Source organism: Zophobas morio, unplaced genomic scaffold, assembly GCF_036711695.1.
Source record: "Zophobas morio isolate AGI-343-1 ecotype UQ-CSIRO unplaced genomic scaffold, CSIRO_AGI_Zmor_V1 ptg000021l, whole genome shotgun sequence".
NCBI lineage: Eukaryota > Metazoa > Arthropoda > Insecta > Coleoptera > Tenebrionidae > Zophobas > Zophobas morio.
The window spans coordinates 11402649-11425557 of record NW_026972126.1 but is presented as its reverse complement, the minus strand read 5'-3'; the positions used below and the strand labels follow the sequence as shown (position 1 = coordinate 11425557).

At 32.6% G+C, this 22909-nt stretch overlaps 1 protein-coding gene across 4 annotated transcripts in view; it reads right to left on the bottom strand.

The window, feature by feature from the left end:
* LOC135133290 (putative polypeptide N-acetylgalactosaminyltransferase 9) overlaps positions 1-22909 on the bottom strand; it is a 220373-nt gene that overhangs the window by 44541 nt on the left and 152923 nt on the right. For all 4 annotated transcript variants that reach the window (XM_064061646.1, XM_064061642.1, XM_064061643.1 and 1 more), the window contains one exon: positions 17733-18125. In XM_064061646.1, coding sequence (XP_063917716.1) covers positions 17733-18125 — 393 coding nt within the window. The remainder of the gene's footprint in view (positions 1-17732; positions 18126-22909) is intronic.

Below are 22909 nucleotides of genomic sequence, written 5' to 3'. Positions count from 1 at the left end.
GTTGTTGAAGAAAACAAGTGCCGCCTTGAAGGAATGTCAAAATGACAGTACCAGGATGGGAAAACACTCCATAGGAGGGGTTTTAGCTGGAGGAGTACACTACTCGGAATATAAAACCAAATCTCCAAATGCCCATGATGGGTTTTCCCTGCAGAAAAAAAAATCAGGTCAGGTCATACATATGACACTGTTGTTATCCTTTCCCCAACACTATTTTCAAGGACGCAAGAGATGTAAGAAATTCCAAAAGGAAAGAGTTACAATGGCAACCAGAAAAAAGGAAAAAGGGTTCAAGAGTCCCGAGTAAAGACAACATTATAAAAGTGGCAACATTTTGGAACTTGGATAAGTCAGAAGGTTCGGAGAGACGATTTGTGCATAATACGACGTACTATTTTAAACATGAGAAGACAATCAATAGGAAGTTTAACCGGGCGGATTGAATATAATCCCATTTTTCTAAAACTGCACAAGGTGGGTGGAAAAAATGTTCGGATTGTAAGTGATTGGTGTAAAATAAAGATGATGAAACTGTTTGTCCCGTCAAACTATTTATTATTATTTAATAAACTCATGGACAAATAAAAACAACAAAAATATAACAATATACCGTCTACTCCTAACCCCAAATCCGTTTTGGAAAAACGATAACACTAAAGGCTGCCACGAGAACGTGCCACTTGGTATAAATATAATTTCAAAATGAACCCAAAAATCGGCAAGGCTCATTAGAATTAATATCAAAGGGAACAAAAACACGAATCATTCGAAACGGGCAAGTACGGTAACTAAATTATCTCAAGCTAGAGTGTGTGACCAGCTCTTTTTCTTCTTCTTCAATTGGGCCTTATCTCTAACTCGATTCTACACACGACGAAAGTTTAATATCAAATTTAAGGTGCTTTTAACTTTGTTTTAAATCTCAGATTCTACCGCTTTTCAAAATAGAATTGAATTCCCATTTTACAGTAAGTAAAAGGAATTAGTGAAATGGGCGATGAGCTTTTCTCTACAGAATCTTACAATCAAGCAGTAGCCCCGCCCGCCCACCCCCCTCTTCTTTCTAGTAGCTACTAATAATATTGTTCAGTCTTATCTCAGCAAGTACTAGCCCCGCCCACCCACCCTCTATTTTCTTAGATGGAGTATCGTTTGCTAAAATTAGTCTTATCTTGGCAGGTACTAGTGCCGCCCACTCGCGCTGTTCTCGTTCTAAAGATTTTATTTCTGCTCAGTATAAGATCCATCTTCCGAATGGAAGTATGGAAATGTGAATACACCAGATAAAATGAATCACAAAAATGGAGGCGTGGTGGGTGGGTGGGGTTAATTATTCGGTAGAGTGGGGATGAAAACTAATAGAACCTAGTCTACTAAAAAAAAGCCCTAATCGTAATTTATTTGTTATACCAAATGCTATAAGCTTTAGTACTTATTTCAGAAGACAAAAAATGAGAGGACAGGTGAGTGGGCGGGGCTAATTTTTACTTTTTTCTAGTCTTTTATAAGCAAATTTTATAAAAAAATATATAATCCTAGATTCTATTATGCGTTCAAGTTCTAAAATAATTTATATTAATTGTGTTTTCAATGATTGTTATTTTTAATTGTTAAAAGCGTTGTTGTTTTTGTGTTTGAGTAAAAAAATTGTTTTGAATTTTGGCAATTTGACTCGAAAAACTACTAAAATCTCTCGACCCCTGCGGGAGGCAATTCCAGCCAGTCAGGTTAGTTCGGGTCGAGTCACTTCAGGTCAGATCAAGTCAGGGTAGGTCTGTAATCCATTATTTGGATTTGAGAATTTTTACATCAGTTAATAGTCCCAAATTTCAAACTTCTATGTTTTCAAACATCTGGAATATGGAGCAGAATAGTGTGAGTAGTCATCACAACGAGGCGGCAAAATTCACGAAATTACAAAGCCAACTTCACGTACAATCTTTCATAGGAATTTTGTATGTAATATACTTAAAATATACTTAGTATATTCACTGCGATATAACGTGCACTATCTAAATTGGTACACCCGGTACTTTCAGTACTCATACGGCTAGTTCAATTTGCAACTACCCCACAAAATCTCCCCAAACTGAATACTTAAAGACGACAAAATAGACTGAATTCACGAAGGATTATTTGGCTCTCTTGTGGACGTTCTGAACCGAGAAAACGGCTAGAAGATCTCACGAAATAAATAAAACAACTCGAATCTAATTCAATGAAAACAACAAAAAAGTATCGCTTGCAACTAGTCATGAACGTGATACCGCTTGCACGGATTACAAAACTCGGCAGAGTTCGATGTCTTGGCATGAATTACAAACAACTCTGTAAAGAAATGTAAATTTTCTGTCCAGTTCACCCCGTTGAAAATAAATAGTAGCACTTTAGATAAACACAAAATTAACTCACTGCGTGTTTCGACAAAGGAGACACTGATTTTGCCGCCTCGTCAATAATGGAAACTGCATTCAAACCGTCAAATGACATTGCACGAACAGTTACGATTTATAGTGTCGCCATAAAGTTAACTAGTAGTAGTACAAATTAACCATTTCTATTGTTGTTTTAACGGCGACAGTTTGTGTAAATATCTATTAATAATAAAACCAGCTGTCATCCAAGATATTTTTGAGGCATGATGCAAATAATTGTGTTTAGGAGACATTAAAAGTGATTGATCCGTTTCATACTTTTGTGCCGCTTTGTTAGACACAGTTAAAAAAGCCAATATAACTTTTTGTAGCAATTAGGCACACTTTTTCATTCGTTTGCGCAACACTTTAAAACGCGCCGTATATCTGAGAGTGCGAAAAACTTTCCTCATAAATTTTTTTGCTCTAAAACTAGAGTTTAATGTGCGTTCGTTCCACTTTTTGCGTCAACTGGACTGCGAAATTAATGATAGCTGTGTTAATTTGCTACACAATGGTGTAGTTTATTCTTTAATGTCTGGAGGGTTTTCTGAGAAATGGGGTTATTATTTTTCCCGTTAAAGTTTTTGTTCGTGTACTTACGAATTTATTTACCCTATTATGTAAGTTAATTGCATAAAGTGAAAAAGTTGCTGATTTAGTAACGAACTGGTTGTTACAGTTTTTAAATAAATTAACAAGCACGATCTTTGTATTTCTTTTTTTTTTAATTATAACAGAGTTACCTTGTATTTGTAAAGTCCACTTCAAATAATTCCTTGTTTGAGTTTTGAGCTATATTAGCAAAGTTTGTACGTGTTTAAGGATAACGCTCGTGACCACAGGTAAATTCTCCTTTAACAACAGAGCAAATTCTCTTTAGACTATCTTGGAGCATTGGAGTGGATTTTGTGTATTTGCACAAGAGAATAAATACCCTCAAGCCATTGTATAAATGTCAAACGGAATTGATAAAAGAAGGAATAAGAGTACTTCTAGCGTGAGATTTTCTGAAACCATCCTTATATTTCACGATTGTTAAACGTATGCCTCGAATTTCATATTTGATATTTAACTTTATCCCTAACTTGAGGTTTAAATTCAATTTTTGACGGAAATTGCACAATTCTTTCCTACACTTATCACAAGTTTGTCAACTTTGTAATTTTGTAATTCAGGTTATATTTAAAGTGAGGTTATAATTTAATAAGTGAAAGTCACCCGGCGCCTCCACCATTTTTGCAACACGCTTAATTTTCTTTAATAATTCCCCCAATTGTCACGCGTTTGCTCTACCAAACTAAATATGAATAACACCCCTAATCAAGCGCCCGTTAACTCGGCCATAAAACCTCCCTCCCTCTAAACCCCTTTTTTCTAGCTTCCGCATTACGCAATCATTTGCCCATTTGCAGTTACCACTGAATATAAAGTCGTAATTACCTTCCTCAGCAACTTAATCGCATCTTTATTTTTCTCATTTCGTACAAGATTAAGCGGCGACCGCGTAGCAACTAGTATGCGCCGCCGGTCGAGGGCCATTCGCCGCCCCCGGAAACGGTAAACGGCTGGGCTGTGTGCGTCCATTAAGGCGATGATATCGCAACGGTTAAGGATGCGACAAAACCCGCTCCAACGATCCTCATCCCTGACCGTTGCGCTCTATTAAATTTCCGGCACTTTTTTCTTTATTGCCATGTTAAGTGTTGTTTGCTAATTTCGCCGGCTTTCCGGGACCATTTTTCCGGAGGCGACGCGGTTAACCGCCGCGCCGAACTCTGCAGGATTGCTCCTGGAATGGCGATTTGAAGCGAACGAGGTTGTAAACGTTTTTTTCTAGGTTGTTTGGAAAATTGACTGGGGGTTCTTGGGTTGAGTGTGGAAAGAGTTGTCGTGTGCGATTAGTCTAAGAAAGATGAAGTTTTTGTGTTGTGGGGAAAATAACGTGTTAGTGTACCGAGTAAGCGTTCTGAAGGGTTTATTACTTACATTTATTTTCGTCTTTTATTGTCGATTTTGTGGAATTAGCAAGGATGTCGTTGTTTCTAAATTATTTTTCTCCGAATAGTTTTTACAGTCTATGTAGGGACATGACTGTCTGTTTTTTGCAGACAAAATGCCACTTAAATTAAACTTTTAGAGTTGATTGTACTTGTAATTATTTTTAATAAAAACCAAGCAGTTACATTGTACATGGCCCAGACTAGCTTCTAACTTCCGAGAACAAGATATATTTATCTGATGTGCCCGATGTGACGAGAAATAAAGGAAAATAATACTCAAACGTCTTCTGCAAATAACGTTCATACTTTAAACATGATATCGCCATTTGTATCTTTCACATCTTACATAATATATATAAAAAAAATGGGGTAAAAAAGTAATAAAGAATTTTTTAGAGACAACGTACAAATCACGGTCTTTTGTTCGTTCTGAAGTTTGACTATATTTAAAAAGTATATATTGGTAAGTTATATACAGGGTGAGTCAACAAACGTCCGCTCCCAGAAATTAGGGAAAACGTCAAAGATCAAAGTTGTGCGCCTTTTAGAGTACTTTTTCAGTTTTCGTTTTTAGTGGAATACCTAAACATATTCTAATTCACTTTATTATGCTTAATGATCACATTTATTTTTGAAATTTGGATGCGACCTTGCAAATCTTCAGTTGCGTTTAATAAAAATGGGAATTAAATTTCTTCACAATGTAAACTGACTTTTTTAATTTGTCATTTGTCAGTTATTAGTAGAGAGCGGATTTTATGAAATTTGCATATCCGTTATTTTTTGCATATAAGTCTTGATATTTAATATGTGAACGAATCATGCTAATTAAAAAAGAATAGAGCTGTAAAAAAATTGCATATTTGCATATTTTTGCCTTCTGCTGCATATTTCGCGTAACAGGTGCATATTTTGCATTTTTATCAATTTTTGTGCTAATTTGAAAAAAAAATTATTGTCATTCTATCGGCATTTGTCTAGAAAGACGAAATTTCATGAATCTTTCTATTGCAAATATTGTCCTGAGCTTCAAATAACTAGGAAAATTTTGGGTTTTATGATAGTTTTGAGGTAAAATCGGGCCCTAATTACTCTTGGAAATACCGTTCATTCCCAATATTTTTGTTCGTTACTTAAGTGTATTAACGGTATGTTTCATAGTGGTTGAAGGGACGTTATCATCGTGAGTTTGCGTTGAAAGCATTTAAAGCGATCCAGGTGTGTCAAAATGTCAAAGATAACTCAAATTAATTTATGGATTAAACCTTTTCCTGAACTTATTCTTCAAGAAGAAACTGTGTTTTTTCGCGCCTGCTCTAAACCGGTAAGTATTTTTACATTTGTGGACGTAGTACGCAGTTTTTCTATTAACAAATACATACTTTAGAATCACCCGAAAAATTTTTTGTTAGTATATTTCGAAAAATATTTAAAAATAAATTGTTATCAAAATAGTAATTAAATAGTCGATTACTACCATTTTTTAATTTGTTCTGTTTATATTTATTTTTTAGTATAAGAATATTATCCTTAAAAATGTGATTTATGTGTTAATGAGATGTAATTAAACAGTTTGCAATGTGATTTATGTATTTTTTGTAATAAAACGTAAGCTCGGGAAACCTGTTTTTGTAATTTGTAAATAAATTTAGTTCGGTTATTACGCTTTTTTTTAATTTTTGGAGCATATGCAACTGCATATCTCTGCATATATTAAGAAAGTTACTGCATATTTGCATAAATTTGATGCATATCATATGATCATATTTCCCAAAATTTTGCTGCATATTTTCCGCTCTCTAGTTATTAGGTTGACGCATTCCTGTCAATCTGTCAAACCTCATTTGAGCGAAAATTGACATTTCAAAGACAACTGTTGAATTTTCTAACCTAAAATCTAGAGTCTTAAAACTATGGAAAAATAATTAAAAGCAAAAATTTTCTTTTGACATTTCTCACTTTTATTCAACACAAGGGTATTTCAATTTTCTTGATTTTTCTTAACAATGTGAGAACTTCACACAAAAAAATTTAATAAGGTTATTTGTAACTGTACTGTGTTACAACATAAGTTGTTTAATATCAATACAGCGTTTACAAAAAAGATTAAGATATACTGATTATGAATATCGTGTAGATGGTAAAACCCTAACAAAAACTTGTCTGATTATCCCCACTAAAAATTTAATGATGTCACGTTAAAATTAATTTAGCAATTTCAAGTCGGATTTGCGATGTCGCAAGTCCCGTTGCTATGAGAAATGCGATGGTAGTAGCTGCGATTGGCGTTGCCGACTAGTGCTATCGCTTCTTTCATAGCGACGGGGCTTTCGATATCGCATATCCAACTTGAAATTGGCCGGGTAGTAATTATTACAACATTTTATAAAATAGTTTACACCTGTACTTGTGGTTTATGAATTCGCCTTGAGTTTTTATTTTTGGCATACAAATTTTCCCACAAAAAGTAGAAATTATATAATAGAAACACTCCATGTCAAATCGACCACTTTTGAACCCGACCCCTTTTAAGTGTGCCGAAATGTTTTATTTTTTTCTACCCCACTAAAGACGTGTCTGAGAATTTTTTCAAATTTTTTTACCCAACCAAAAAAAGTTGAGTTTTTCAAAAAATGTTGTTTTTTTCAAAAAACTAACTTTTTCAAAAATTGAGTTATTGTTACGTTTTTTTTTACGAAATTTTTGTCTTTAAATGTACTTTTCAGAAAAAATTTGAAAAACAAATTTTGATGTGGGTTCAATGAAATTTTCAATTTTTTTGTGAAAAACCGTCAATTTCGCAAAGTTCGTAATTTTTCAAATTCAGATCAATATAGAATATGTAAATTATTATTTAAGCGTCAACGAAAAAAGGAATAAGCATTTAAAAAATCGATTTTTAATCTTATTAATCCTGAAATTTTGGTCATAAAACATAAGGTAAGGTTATAAATTGAGTATGAAATATTGTAAAATTATAGATTTAAAATAATTTTAGTGCATAAACAGATCGAGAAAATCGAGTTAATTTTTTTTAATTGAAAAAAAAAAAAATAGAAAGCAAATTCCGCCCACTCTAGATTTCACGAGATTATGTTCAGAAAAAAATTGAAGTTTTTTTAGGGAAAAAAAAACAAAAATAAAAAATGTCTGACTTCGTGAAATTGACGGTTTTTCCCAAAAAATTGAAAAATCTCATAGAACTTCACATCAAAATTTTTTTTAATTTTTTTTCTGAAAAGTACATTTAAAGACGAAAATTTTGAAACGAAAAACGTCCGGATTACTCAATTTTTGAAAAAGTTACAATTTTTGGAAAAAAGCCATTTTTTTGAAAAATTCATATTTTTGGAGAAAAAATATATTGGGTTCAAAAATGGTCGATTTGGCATGGATTACGCAATAATATCTTATACAAATAATATAAAAGAGCAACTCGAGCAGAGTTGTAACGGTGTACTGGAAATCACATCCAACTTATAACGGGAGGTCGTCGATTCGATATCCTGAAGCATTAATTTTTTTTCTTACACTGTGACTGGTATTATCTATATATTTTTTAACTGGTAGGCGTTACCATCACATAAATTTATAATTTTTGGAAGAAACGGGATTCAGTGGCCTGCATTTCAGGGGCAGAAGAGTTTTGTCTAAATAACCTTGGACAAATTTTTGGTTCTTTGAAAATTATATTTCAGGATTTTTTTTAAACATTTTGTATATTAATTTTATTGGTACTAAAATAATATACCTAAAGTTATTTACAAAGAATTTTCCTTACACCTGAAGTCATTTAAACAAATTCAAAGTCCTTGAAAAAAAATGTTGAGAAGATTTTAAAATTTTGTAAAGTGATTTTGATAAAAATCGAGGCGAATTCAAAAACCACAAATACAGACAAGAATGTTATTTCATGAAATGTAAATATTCTTTCCTACGCAAAATTTTAAGGTGACGTTATCAAATTGTTGGTGGGGGTGATTACACAAATTTTGCTTAGCATATTATTAGCTACACAATATTTCTGATATACAATACATATATAAAATTTGACTGCAATCGGTCTGGCAGTTTCGGAGGTTATTTGTCCAATTAACAGACGAAAACGGGAGACCTATTTTTCATAGTCTTAATTGTCAGGAAATGTTGAGAAAACATGAAAGTAGTCGTTCGTTGGAAACTTTCTTAACTTTCGATGGAGAGGTAAAATACTGCAACATATACAGGGTGATGAAAAAATGACGTCTATCCTCGATTGTCCGTTGTTGAGAAATAATACAAGAACTCAAAAAATGGTTAAAAAAATCATTAATAATTTAATAATAAGGTGCTAGAATATTATCCACAACTTCATTTTTACCGTTGACGGATATCATTTTTGGCAATTTTTATCAGAATTTTAAATTTCCAGTTAAATTCACATTAAAATATATCAGAATTACTTAAATCTTCAAATTTGAAATTTGATATTTTCAAAAATTTGGTACAGAGATTTTTTAAACCACTTTGAGACTCTTCTTAACGTGTCATCGAGCATATACGTAATTTTTTCATCACCCTGTATGTCAAAAATAATTCTACTGGGATTTTTTAACCGCCACTTGACTGTTGAAAATTTCAAGAAAAGTGGAGTAACTTGACAACGTCGCATTAGAAAATCAAAAATAAAATATCTGTAAGGCATAAGAAAAAGGAAATCGGAGAATCTAAAAATTTATAGGGTCCAAAAAAAAATTTGATGTGCGACAAAAACAGATGTAAAAAAATGGTCCAAGGCTATTTTGACAGACCTTCCCCTGTCCTTCGAGAAATCCAGTTCTTTAAAAAATATATATATTTTTTAAAGAACTGGATTGATTTTACGATTTTCGTTTTGTAATAACTGCTGTAAAGTAAAAACCAGAAGCATAAATAACAGCCCTTGTCCTTCAGCACCAAGTACAATAGCAATCTGATGCTCAAGTGTTTATTTATGTTTATTGATTTGAATGAATTTGTCTTTTCAAAACGGACGGTTATGGGAAAAACTCAAAGCGGATTCGTACACCATACATCTAGGAGTATATTGTTATATAACAATTAACTCAAATAAACCTAGAATTCTTTGAAATGACGTCATCACATTGTTAGTGGGGATGACATTTCTAATATACATACAAAATTTGACAACAATCGGTTTCGCAGATTACGTGTCTAATAAAAGTGGATACAGACACCAGACAGACTGACAGACGGACGGACGCACGGAAACGGTAACCAAGGAATAATTTTATGTAGCTCAAAATCCCTAAAAGTCGATCATGATGTTTTTTTTATTTCCAAGAATGATAATTAACACAGAGAGAGCAATAAAAACACCATCAAAGGTAGCCGTGGTTTTTTGAAGATTTGTCTTTGATAGAATCGTCGTTTTGTCAGATTAGCGTGAATTTGCAATTTTTTTTTAATTCAGGCTAAGTGGTTAATTAGTACGACGTCAACACCTAAATTTTCAAGTCCTGATTTTATTGCTCCTTAAAGCTTCAGAACACAAGTTAGTACTTTCAGCAAAGTATAATTCAACAATAAAAAAATTGTTATAGACTTTTGGTCATGTCGTAACGCACGCTCGTAGGTAAAATGCCACTTTTCGCACTACGGGCAAGAAATAAAAGTGAGACATGAGGTGTGGAGTAACTTTTTTCCATGATTGGCATTAATATTTTTTCTTTGGCCATGTGTTTCGACACTCACATAATGAATCCCTTTCGTAACAGTTATGGAAAAACTACAGTTCTGATATAATCTGGCGATTATACAACTATTTTCGTGCTCTATAATGAAAGAAAAAATGTTTAGCTGTTCATTTGCATTATGATTATGTTATTCATAACGTTAACGATTAATCGATTTCTAGATAAGTATGAATTATAAAAAAATTGATAACTTTGCGTGGGACAAACTGACTTTTTCCTTTGTAAATTAGACTTGTTAATTGAGGTTATGTTTGCAGGTACGGTTTGGGACACGGAATTTCAAACGACAACCAATTTTCTGACATTTAAAAACATTGTAGTCTTATACCTTCCTGTCATTATGATTGACAGGTCGTTTGAAATTCCGTGTCCCAAACTGTAGGTACGGATTTGACTGATGAGTGATTATTCACAAATATTAAAACTGAAACTTAGAAATTTCTCTGTCGAGTCACGAACATTTTTCAACAGAAATGTTTCCACTTTATATTACGATAGAATTTTAGTTATTTTTTCAAAAAAAAAAGATATTCTTTATCAGCGACAATGTGAATAAGATATTCTCCCCCACAGTCGTATCCGACTCACCCCTTCGTCGCTAATTTCGCCGTTTTCCGGGTCCATTTTTCCGGCGGCGGCGCGGTTAACCGTCCCTGAGAATTCTGCACGATTATTTCTGGAACGGCGATTTGAACCGAACGGGATTGTAAAAGTTTTAGCGCGATTCGTTGATGTAAACGATACCTAACAGGGATGGCTCCATTAGGGCGATGTTATGTATCGTATCGTATCTCGTAACGGCCGTACGTGTAAATACGCACTCGGCGGTAAAAAACAGACATGTTTACAACAACTGGTGGTGGCTGTAAAAAAGAAAAAGCGGAAACGAGATACACCTAATGCGGTTTCTCTGCTTTATTCGGATGTATTTTAGCGAATAATGGCTGAATGCCTGCAATCTGCGCGGAGTTATTTTTTTATGTTCGTTTGAAGATATAAGGCTGTTAGGGCACGCTTTTTTTGAGTGTTGGCAGACGAAACAGATAATGATACTAATAAAATCGTTGATGAATTTCGGATACGTGAAACCGGAACTCGGCTTGGGTAATATTTAACTTCTAAATTTTAACTAATCGCATGCTGCCGGAGCCAGCGCATCCCTATTTTACATCACCAGACTGCAACTGGCAGCTTGTATTTGTGTTGTACCAACTTTGGGCAAATTATTATTTGCCTTTGATTTTAATAGTGAACTTTATAATGGAAAATTATCAAAGGGAACCTTCCAACACATGAATCCAGCTTCCACTTTCTTCAATGAAACACATACAATTGTTCTCTCTTTATCGTACTGTGAAACTATTAGTCTGCTCGGAACGTTTTGTATGCATAATAATAATTATAATGGAATGTCTGATACAGACTATTTAGAGCTCGAAAAACACAGATTCGATCTTTGTTGGTAGAAGATTGTTAATCTTAGTGGATTTTTCAGAAGTTATTTATAGATTAAATCCGTCTGTCTGTCCCGTTTTGTACACAAGCTGATATTATATCCATTAAAGTGTAATGCCTAGAACTAACGTAGGTTAATCAATGCTAATGCACACACCGGTTATAACAATTACTATTATTGTTGCTACATAGATTAACTAACAATATTATGGTAACAATGTATATTCAACGAGTATGTGGGTGCTCGTATGGTTATTGTTGTCGATTGACAATGATTCCTATAATTTAATACAGTTGTGAAAATTAAATTGATGTAACAGTCCGTAATGTGGCTTTTCTGAAAGCCGAAGCAGGTTACATAGAAAGCTGATAATTTTTTTTAGGTTTTTACACTTGTTTTATCGATTCTCCTTACAAAAAAAAATGCTACTATGAAGAGTGTTTTTTCTTTTTTTATTAAAAATTAATGTTTCACTTGTTTATGTAAAATACAGATTGAAAACCGGTTATTTAAACTCGGAAAACTTTTACCATGGTAGAATATGAAGAAACAACAGTATTAAATTTAATAAGGTAGACCAACACATTTTCGGGAATGCAACATTTTTAATGTTTGTATACTGGACCTTGTTTTTGGCGGTCTTCTGCTTCAAAATTATGATGCGGATGCGGATCAAACAAAACGTTTGTTTGATTGCATAATTTAATTTTTAAAGATTTTGATTTTCATTATGCAGATAATCTCCGAAACTACTGGAACGATTGTTGTCAAATTTTCTATGTACATTAGGAAAAATTAGTACTTGCTAAGATAAGACTGATTTTAACAAATGACATACGCCCCAAGAAAATAGAGGGCTGGTGGGCGGGGCTAGTACTTGGTAAGATAAGACTGATTTTGGCAAATGACATATCCTTTAGGAAAATACAGGGTGGGTGGGCGGGGCTGAGACTTATTTTGGCCACTAATAAATATTAATAATAAGTATTATTAATTTAGTATTAGGATTAGGCGAAAATGAAATTGTGGCACCAATTGTATCGACTGTTGAAACAGATTCAATAACACAATTGAAATCAAGCTTTTCATAGGCTAATGTATAACTGAACGCTTGTTTTTTTACAAAATATCCTGCTGGTTTTTACATGCTCTTATTGGTTGTTTTTGGGTTTTACCACCATATGTTATTTATGAAATTTTAATTGAAAAAACTGAAATATCTATCTGGAAATAGTAAAATTTTATTTTAAAAAACATAAAAAAGAAAGTATTTTTTATCTATACACGTTCAATTTTTTGTGGACATTTTCACTGTTAAAGAATTTTAAACAAAACAGAATAACGTGACAACATCGACATATCAAGAATATAATATAAAAAAATATATGGTTTCCCATTAAGAAAAAGTGAAAATATGTTTCGTCTCACAAACAGTATACTTGTATTGTTTATATAGCTTAAATATTTATACAATAACTACATACAGAGTGAGTCCATAGTGACTTGATTTTCCGACTTTTAGAAATAATTTCTCGTTTTTCAATTTTCGAATTTTCAGTTCTTTTGCAATTCTTCGATAGTTCAGTATCTAGATTTTTAATTTTTAAATTTTGCAATTTCCCGATTTTCCAGTTTTTCACTTTTTAAGTTTTTATTTTCTCAAAGAGAGGTTCCATTTCTGTGCAAACAAATTTTTTCAGTGTTATTTCTGAAATATCGAAAAATACAATTTACACATTTGATGAATATCTAAAATGTAAAGATTTCAATTGTTTAAATATGTAAGTAGGTAGCCTAAGCAATTAATGACCTGTGTAAAACAATTTGTTTTTAACACCAATAAATTATCTTATCTTATCTTACCTAAATTGGCAAATCAACTTAGTTTAACCCATTCTAATTTTCCTCTTCTTAAAGTTTACAACCGCAGTTTATTTTTGAAGTTCCGAACTGACGTTGCCACATTATTCTAGTTTTCTTGAAACCGAAAAATCGAAAAAATTGTATAATTTTTGAATTTTTTGAATTTATATTTTCAGAATTACATAAAAGTTTATAATTTTTCGAAAAAGTTGGATGTTTTATAGTATTTCAGGGGCGAGGGAAGTTCTGTCGAAATAACTTTTGACCAATTTTTTTATAAATATTACACTTTACGCAAATGTAACACATTTATAATAAACGTAAAACTATCGCAATTTGTCAAAATTACAAAAGGGTTTCAAAAACGACACTGTAAAAAAACGATTCATCGAAAAATCGAAAATTTAGAAAGAATAAAAATTGAAAAATCGAAAAATCGAAAAATAAAAAATCTGAGTCGAAAAATCGAATAATTGAAAAATCAAAACCGAGAAACTGAAGAACTGGAATTGAGAAATGGGAGAATCAAAATATTGAAAAGTCTAAATGTAGAAAAGTCGAGCAGTAAAAAAATCAAAAATCGAAAATTTAGAAACAATAAAAATTGAAAAATTGAAAAACCGTAAAATTGAAAGATGATAAAACTGAAACATCGGAAAATAGAGAAATCTAAAAATAAAAAAATCAAATAATCGAAAAATTGAAAAATCAAAAACTCCCAAAAATTGAAGAATTGAAATTGAGAAATGACTTGATTCTGATATTGAAATATCTAAAAGTCAAAAAGTCAAGCAGTCGAAAAATCAAAATATCGAACATTTAGAAACAATAAATATTGAAAAATTGAAACACCGAAAAATAAAAAAATCAAAAAGTTGAAAAAACGAAAAATTGAAAAATCAAAAACTGAGAAAACGAAAAACTGAAAATCGAAAAATGAAAAATCGGTTAATCGAAAAACGAAAATTAAGAAACAATAAACATTGAAAAATTAAAAAACCGAAAAATTGAAAAATCGTAAAACTGAAATATCGGTAAATAGAGAAAAGGAAAAATAAAAAAATCGAGAAATGGAGAATCGAGCAAAATGAAAAATCCCAAAAATGAATTCGAAAAACGTGAAAATTTTCAGTTTTTAGATGTTTCAATTTTTAGGTTTACAATTTTTCGGTTTTCAGTTTTTCAATTTCTCCACTAAGATTTTTAATTTTTCGTTTTTTCAGTTTTAACACTTTTCAGTTTTTCGATTTTTCGTTTCTTCCATTTTTGATTTGCTTTTTTATAGTTTTCATTTTAAATATTTAATAATAACTGTACTTTTAAAATGTTTCACTTTTTTATTTTAACGATTTTAGAATTTTTCCATTTTTATAAACTATTAGATTCGAAAACGTTTTCATTCATCGGATTTTTAAATTTTTCTATTTTTAATTTTTCAGTTATCGACTTCACAATTTTGACGATTCTATAATTTTTCGAATCAAAAAAATGGAAAATTGGAAAATTGAAAAATCAAAAATGAAAAAACGAGAATGTATAAAATGGAAACTGAAAATTCTAAAAACTGGAAATCAGAAACTTGAAAAATTAAAGAAACGAAAATTTCAGAAATCAAAAGATTAAAAATTCAGGCACATACAATTTTTTTTGAGAATATCATTTGCCAAAACTGGTCTTATTTTACCAGGTACTTGCCCCGCCCACCCACCCTCTCTTTTCTTAGAGGGTATCTCATTTGTCAAAATCAATTTTATCTTAGCAGGTTCTAGCCCCGCCCACCCACCCTCTCTTTTCTTAGAGGGTATCTCATTTGCCAAAATCACTCTTATCTTAGCAGGTACTAACAAAGGCCAGTGACTTAATCGCATACCTTAAAAGATGTTTAAAAGATTATTACATAGCGAATAAAAGAAAACAAGTTATTTCGATTATATGGTGTTCCTCAGAGTTGGATATTGTATATTGTTACTCTTCATACGATACACAAACGATTACCACCATGTTTAAACCGAAAGAAAAGTGTCCTTAATGAATCTAAAAATTATTATAAAAGCCACAAAATCTGCTATATATGCTATCTTTATCAGTGTAGTTGTTTTATGAGAATCAAATTTATAACAGTTCATAATTTTGCAGATCTATTTACCGCAAGGGGTGGAGTCTACAATACATTTTTTAGGAATTAAATTTGACAAAAAATCTTGTTTTTTATTATTAAACTTTCTTGTGAAAGCCGGGTCAGATGGTCTCGTTTAATAATGGATATGCCGGACTTGACTTAGCATAACGTGATGTGACCTGATTTGGTATGACCTTATTGAATATAATACCTGTTTCATTTTTGATCTTTGACTTGACATAACCTCACTTTACATGACCTGACTTGATATGACCTGACTTCTGACGTGATCTGACTTGACATAATTTGACTGGATCGACCTGACTTCAGATGATTTGGCTTGACATGACCTGACTTGACACGACCTGACTTGAGATGATTTGCCTTGATATGACCTGACTTAATATGACGTAACTTATTTGTTTTATTGCCAAAAAAAAATCGTTCACATTTGGCAAGTTGATATTTTTTCTTTAATATTCTTATTAAATAATTCTGCACTGCTGTGTGTATTTTATTTTTTAAAATAATTCATTAGTGCACGAACAATTTTTGACAAAACTCAGTTAGAGGTAAAATTCCTATTATTGAGGAGAAATATTGAATATGTCCAACGTGTTTTTAAGTTTGGTTCTGACGGCACATCGATATCTTCAATAACAGAGGTGACATATGCAGCAAATAAATGCATGGACTGTGCATAATTTTCGAATGATTTAGTTTCATTTTATTTTTAGAATAAGTTTAGAAGCACGGAAATTATTTATCAACCCTACATGTTAGTCCTTTAATGTTTTAATTACATTAAGTGCAGATTTAAAGTAAATAATTTACTCCATTAAAATATACTTTAGCTAATTAAACAAAATAAATTAAAAAACAGAAATATGAGCTTGAAATGAGCTTCCAAGACTAAATTCTCTAGTAATAAAATTTATTTTATTATGGGAGGATTATACTCTGAAACTGACGTCACTTTTCTGCTATATACTATTCATCTTTTTTATGAAATTACTGTACCCTACTTAATACGGTTTGATTAAACCTAATACTTCATTTGAGGCAATTTAATTACTTAGGAACTAAAAGGTTTGACTGAAAAGGGCGGGAATTATGTTACATTTTTATATAGAGGATGTTTCATTAATTTCCAAATTACTAATTATACATCTTGAAACCGGTTAAAGATATTGAAATTCTGTGAACGCCGCAGTTTTAGCCTGAAGGGGCAAGTTTAATTTTTAAAATTGCAATGCATGTTTTTCGAACGAGCATGATAACCGTTTTCAAGTAATAAAGTCGTAAAGTTTTATCTGCGACACCATAAAAGGGATAGCAGCACTTTTAGTTTCAATGGAAGTGAAGTGACAGCTTTTTTAATCTTTTTTGAACACACTTGCTTCTAGAGTACATGAATATGAAATTTAAAAATGGCTGTATACAAGGTGATTCTTGAAGATTGTACGTCAAGTTGATTTTTTGCCGCTTCGTCGTTGACTTTCTGATGAAAATTTAAGACACCTGGCACGTGTGCACATTTCCCACTTTTTCGTGCATATGTACATATAACCCAACCCTTAATGATGAATTACAACCCCCCACCCCCCTTGTCGTCGACATACGCGAAAATCCCGCTACAACTCAGTCTTGGTAATCGAATAAAACTGTCCTCTTGTTTACTAAAAAAGCAATTCTCTCGGAAAAAAGCACCCGACCTTAACCACATAAGCATCATTCACAATTGTAGGCAGCAATTTCAATAAATTTTCCGTCCGACATGCTATTCCCGGTACCTAAATAGGTCTACAGGATTGCCTCGGCGGGCCACTTTCCTCCGATTTTATCTTTCCTCATCTTTTTCATAGATTAGCCGTCACTTGCTTTCATTCAAACGGAACGACCGGCGCTTCGTTCATCTCTCGGGCGGCGCATTAAAAGATTGTCGACGTCTGGCGGCGAGACGCCGCCCCCAAGGCTTAATCCGCCGCTCCACGACGGATTATCAAGGCGAGTAAATAAGGAAAAATCGCTCGGCGGTTCAAAATCGAAATCGTGCGGACAACATCCAAGTGAGAATATTTTCTGAAGGAGTTGTACGCATATTTTCGACTCTAGACCGCCGCCGCACGGGCACGAAAATACCTCTCCGCTGGCCACGGCCTCGCCGGGGATGAACAGCTCCGGGTAGATGGTGTCCAGGTACCACTTGAAGCTCTTGCAGCCGAGATTGTCGCGCAGCCGCTTCCTGGAGCTGATGTCCCCGAAGTCGCCTTTGTCGTTGCCTATCCTCTGGTAGTAGTATTTCGAGTACTCGTCTAGCCAGACTTCCGCCAAACGTACGGAGTTCCGGCGCAACACGTTGACGCCGCTGCGCCACTTGTACGGCGAACGCTTCCGGAAGATGTGACCCACGTGGGAGCAGGGGACGATTTCGAGGGTGCCGCCGCACATCCAGGTCTTGAAGGAGAGCTCGAGGTTTTCGCCGCCCCAGATGTCGAAGCCGTTGTCGTACGTTCCTAGTTTTTCGAAGAATTTCTGGAAGAAAATTACATAGATTAGTTACTGGTGTTGGTTTTGAATGGTTTTTAGTTTTATTGAATATTTATTAGGGGTGATCAATGTGTTGTTTGATGTGTAGGAATGTGTTAGTTGCAGCTACATAAAATTTTATGGCTGATAATAAAAATACAGCGAATCAATATAAAGATGATTTATACTTTACAATGGTAGGTGTTTCGTTTATAGGAGAAGGCGTCCAGAGAACCAGAATAATACGTCATTTTTTCGTGGAAAGAGAATACAGTTTAATATATAATTTTTGTTGTTGATTGCGTGATATTGCGGGTTGACAGTAGATGTTGAATTCTGATAGAAGATGGAGGTTGTTTAGGGTTTTTGAATTTTACTACTTGACTGCAGATGGAGATTTTAGAGATTGAGAATTAGTTTAGGTATTACATCTTACATTTCAAAGAAAAAAGTCAACTACAGTGTCAGGTGCAGAATTCGAACCTTCGCTCGTTTTCCGAACCAGAACTTAAATCTAGCGCTATGGTCCGCTCGTCTAATCTGACTACAACTAAAGTTGTCTAACTGTGTATTCAAACAAGTAGTACATTAAAGTACATAAGAATTACGAAGTTCACTCTTTGACTTTGAAGTTTCATATTTTCGAAAGTTTGGTTCAGGTTTTTTAAACAATTTTTTTCGAGTTCTTCAGTGATTTCTTAATAACATGCCATCGAGCTTATTCGCGCGTGTTTGATCACCCTGTATGCACGGGAGAAAAAGTCGAAAAACAACGAAAGCATGACAAAATAAATTATTAAAAGTATCATTTAATGTTGCGCCATGTTTTTCACGTTATTATGATAATAGAGAGAATTTCTGGGGCATGAAGTAGAGATTAATTATTTAAACTGATGTCGGGTAACTTTTAATAAGCTATTCGTTTAAAAAATTAAGGGGAACGCTGGACGAGAGACAAGTTTGAATTGGGCGCCATTTGTTGCCTTAAACGCAACCAGCAATTCTTCTTTAAATCTACCTGACGCGCTGGGATAGACGACTACCGGACGTGGGTCATAAAAACATCCTAAGCCGATAATGCAGAATAATGATAATTTATGACAGGCGGCCCACAACATACCTTCAGCACAGAATAATCATTTCTCGTATTCTTTTGACATATTAATTTTAATATTCGAGATAATTATTATAATATTCAAACACAATTTAGACACTGTAGAACAAACAAGGCTTATCAAGCCCGTCTACTAGTTTATTCGCCTAAATGTATTATTGATACCATTTTCAAATTACACCAAAATTGAAAAATCGAAAACTTAATAATAGAAAAATTGAAACATTTTAAATGAAAAAAATCGATAAATTGAAAAATCTATAAATCGAGAAATTGAACAATCTAAAAATTAAACAATTTAAAAATCGAAGAATTGGAAAACCAAAAAATCTAAACCGAGAACTTGAAAATCGAATAATCGAGAAATCAAAACATCAAGGAGAACAAAAAAATTAACAGAAAATCTAGAACTTAAAAATTGAAAAATTAAAATACCTATCGAAAAATTGAAAAACCCAGAAATCGAAATATCAAAAAATGGAAAAATTGAACAACCGAAACATTGCAAAATCCCAGAACTGAAATACTGAAAAACTGAAAAATAGAAGGAAAACTGAAAAATCGAAAAAGTGAAAAAATTCAAAATTGAAATCTTGAAAACTGAAAAATGGAAGGAAAATTGAAGAATCGGAAAAGTGAAAAAATCCAAAACTGAAACATTGAAAAATTGAGAAATCGAAAAATTGAAAAATCACAATTGAAGAAAGAATTGAAAAATCAAGAAATAGAGAAATGGGAAAATCAAAAAATTAGTTAATCGAAAAATTGAAAAATCGAAAAATTTAGAAACGTCAATAATTGAAAACTGAAAAATAAAATTTAAAAATCGTAAAACTGAAATTTCGGAAAATTGAGAAATCGAAAAATGAAAAAATTCGAGAAACCGAAAATATGAAGAATCCAGAAATCGAAGAATCGATAAATTTAAAAATCCCAATAGTAATATGTCGAAAAATTGAGAAATCGAAATCGAGCAAAACCGAAGTATCGTAAAGTTAATAAATTGAAAAACTGAAAATTTTTGAAAAAAAAAAATCGAATCAAAAACTAAAAATTCAAAAAATCGAGAAATTGAACAATCAAAAAATCAAAACATTGAAATCCCAGTAAGTTGATAAATAGGAAAATTTAAAAAACAGAAATTTTAAAAATCCAAGAATTGAACAACAAAAAAAATCTAAGCCTGAAACCTCAAAAAATCGAATGATCGAGAACTCAAAACATCAAAGAAAACAAAAAATCTAAAATTTAATAATTCGACAAACCTAAAACTTTAAAAACTGAAAAATTAAAATATCGAAAAATTTAAAAACCGAGAAAACACAATACCAAAAATTTGAAAAATTGAAGAAACGAAATATTGCAAAATTCCAAAGCTGAAATATTGAAAAACCTAAAAATGGAAGAAAAATTAAAGAATCGAAACAGTGAAAAAATCCCAAACTGAAACATTGAAAAATTGAGAAATGGAGAAATGGGAAAATCAAAAAAATTGGTCTAAAGAGTTTAGACAGTAGTTCTCTCGCTATCGGAAACGTGACGACTGCATGCCTATTATGTTTTTTTTTTCACATTAGATTTCAAAGCATTCGGTTTTGTAGTTCCTGATTAAATCAATAAAATAAGTTTGCGCATTCATTAAATTTTTTGAGTCACCCTATATATCCGAATCCAAAAAATATGAATGGGATGATAAATTACAAGAAGAGACTCTTCATATTTTGTACATTTTAGATAGGATTTATTCAGCAAAATTTTGAGATGACGTCATCAATTTTTTAGAGGGGATAAGTAAATATATTGTGATTAAAACGGTCCTGGTTTAATAACAAAAAAATATTGTTCGTCTATGAAACAAGCTCGTCTTAGACAAAGTATTCGTAAAAAAAATATGTCGTAAAAAAATGTACGTATGCTGGTCCCGACTGCGATTATGGATTAAATATTTTTTAGAAAATCCTGTCATGGATGTAGAAACATTTGTGACAGCCAAAGGGGTTTTTTTGAGAAAATTATCTTTGAATTTAGACCAAATTGAAATAGACACTAGGCAACAGGTACATTTGGGTAAAAGAAAGAGAAATTAGGGTTACGGCTTCAAATTTTGGACGTATTTACAAACTTAGACCGACTACAGCAATAGCTAAAACTGTGGAGTCTCTGTTGTACAGTACATTTAGAGGTAATAGTCATACATACTATGGACAGCAAAGTGAGGAAAAAGCTGCCAAGTGTTTTGAAATAAATAAAAATATAAAAACTGAACGGTGTGGCTTGTTTATTTCAAAACAATTTCTTTACTTGGCTGCTAGTCCAGACAGGGTTCTCGAGGATAGGAGTGCATTAGCCGAAATTAAATGCCCTTCAAAATCGCAAGATTTGTCTCGCGAAGAAGCGGTTAGAAAAAAAATAATCAAATTTTATACATGGACAGACAGAGAATTGAAACTAAAAAAAAATCATGACTACTACTTTGAAGTTCAGGGACAAATGCTTGTTGCAAGTTTATTTTGTTGTGTGGATACCCAAAGGAATAAATATAGAAAAAATTTATAAAGACGAAGAAACATGTAAAAAGATGGCAGATAAACTTGGCAGATTTTACTTTGGCGCATTATTGCCCGAAATAATTGATTCAAGAAGAAAGAGGAACCTGCCTTTGCGAGATATTTTTTTTAAATAAATAGAATTTGTTTCTATTTTTTTATGTACTGTAATTAATTTATTAAGAGTACATTTTTCATCACCAAGACTTGCATATTTTTATTATAAATATATTTTGAAAATGATCTCTCGGCAAATGAAAACATATACGAGCACTTTTTTCGAGTAAACAAAAAAGCCCTACGCCCAGTAAGGCGTAGGGCTTTTTTAAAACAGCTCCTTTCTGGGATAAGTAGTAGATACACTTAGCTACGTATACGTGTTAAACAAAAGCTGTATTTTATATATTTTTTATTATTAAGACCCACCACTGACCCGGAAATGACCGGCATTCAGGCAAGACTTCTATCATTACGGGTACTAAGACCAAGTAATGATATGAATTGATTAGATTAACAGAACAACTTTCGAGATTCTAGAATTACAGCATACAAATTAGTCTGCTATTATTCTCTAATCTCACCCCATCCCCAAAAGTCCAGCGTAACTACCGACCATTTATCCGCGCATCACATGAAAAGTGACCTACACTACTCTGACCTACTGGTGCTAATCTAATCTGACTGACATGATCAGACTGTTCAAGAAACTTACGAACAATATGACATGTTCCTAACAAAACAGCTTTTTGAATTTTGACAATTATTGAATCATTCAAATGCAAAGACTTTAAATTCTCAACTAAGCTATTTGGAACTACACCTACATTAGAGATAACTAGGGGTAGAATTGAAATTTTTTTAAGATTCAACATGGATTTCATTTCTATCGATAATTGTAGATATTTTGAAATCTTGGTGTCGTATGTTTGAATAATGTTGTTTGTGTTAGGAATAGCAATGTCAATAAGAATGGCTTCGTTCGTGTGTTTTTTGATAAGTATGATGTCTGGTCTGTTAGCTGTAATGTTTAAGTCTGTAAGTATTGTGCGATCCCAGTATAATTTGTATTTGTTATTTTCAAGGAATGGAGACGGAATATAAGTGTAATAGGGTGTCGTATCTTCGATTAA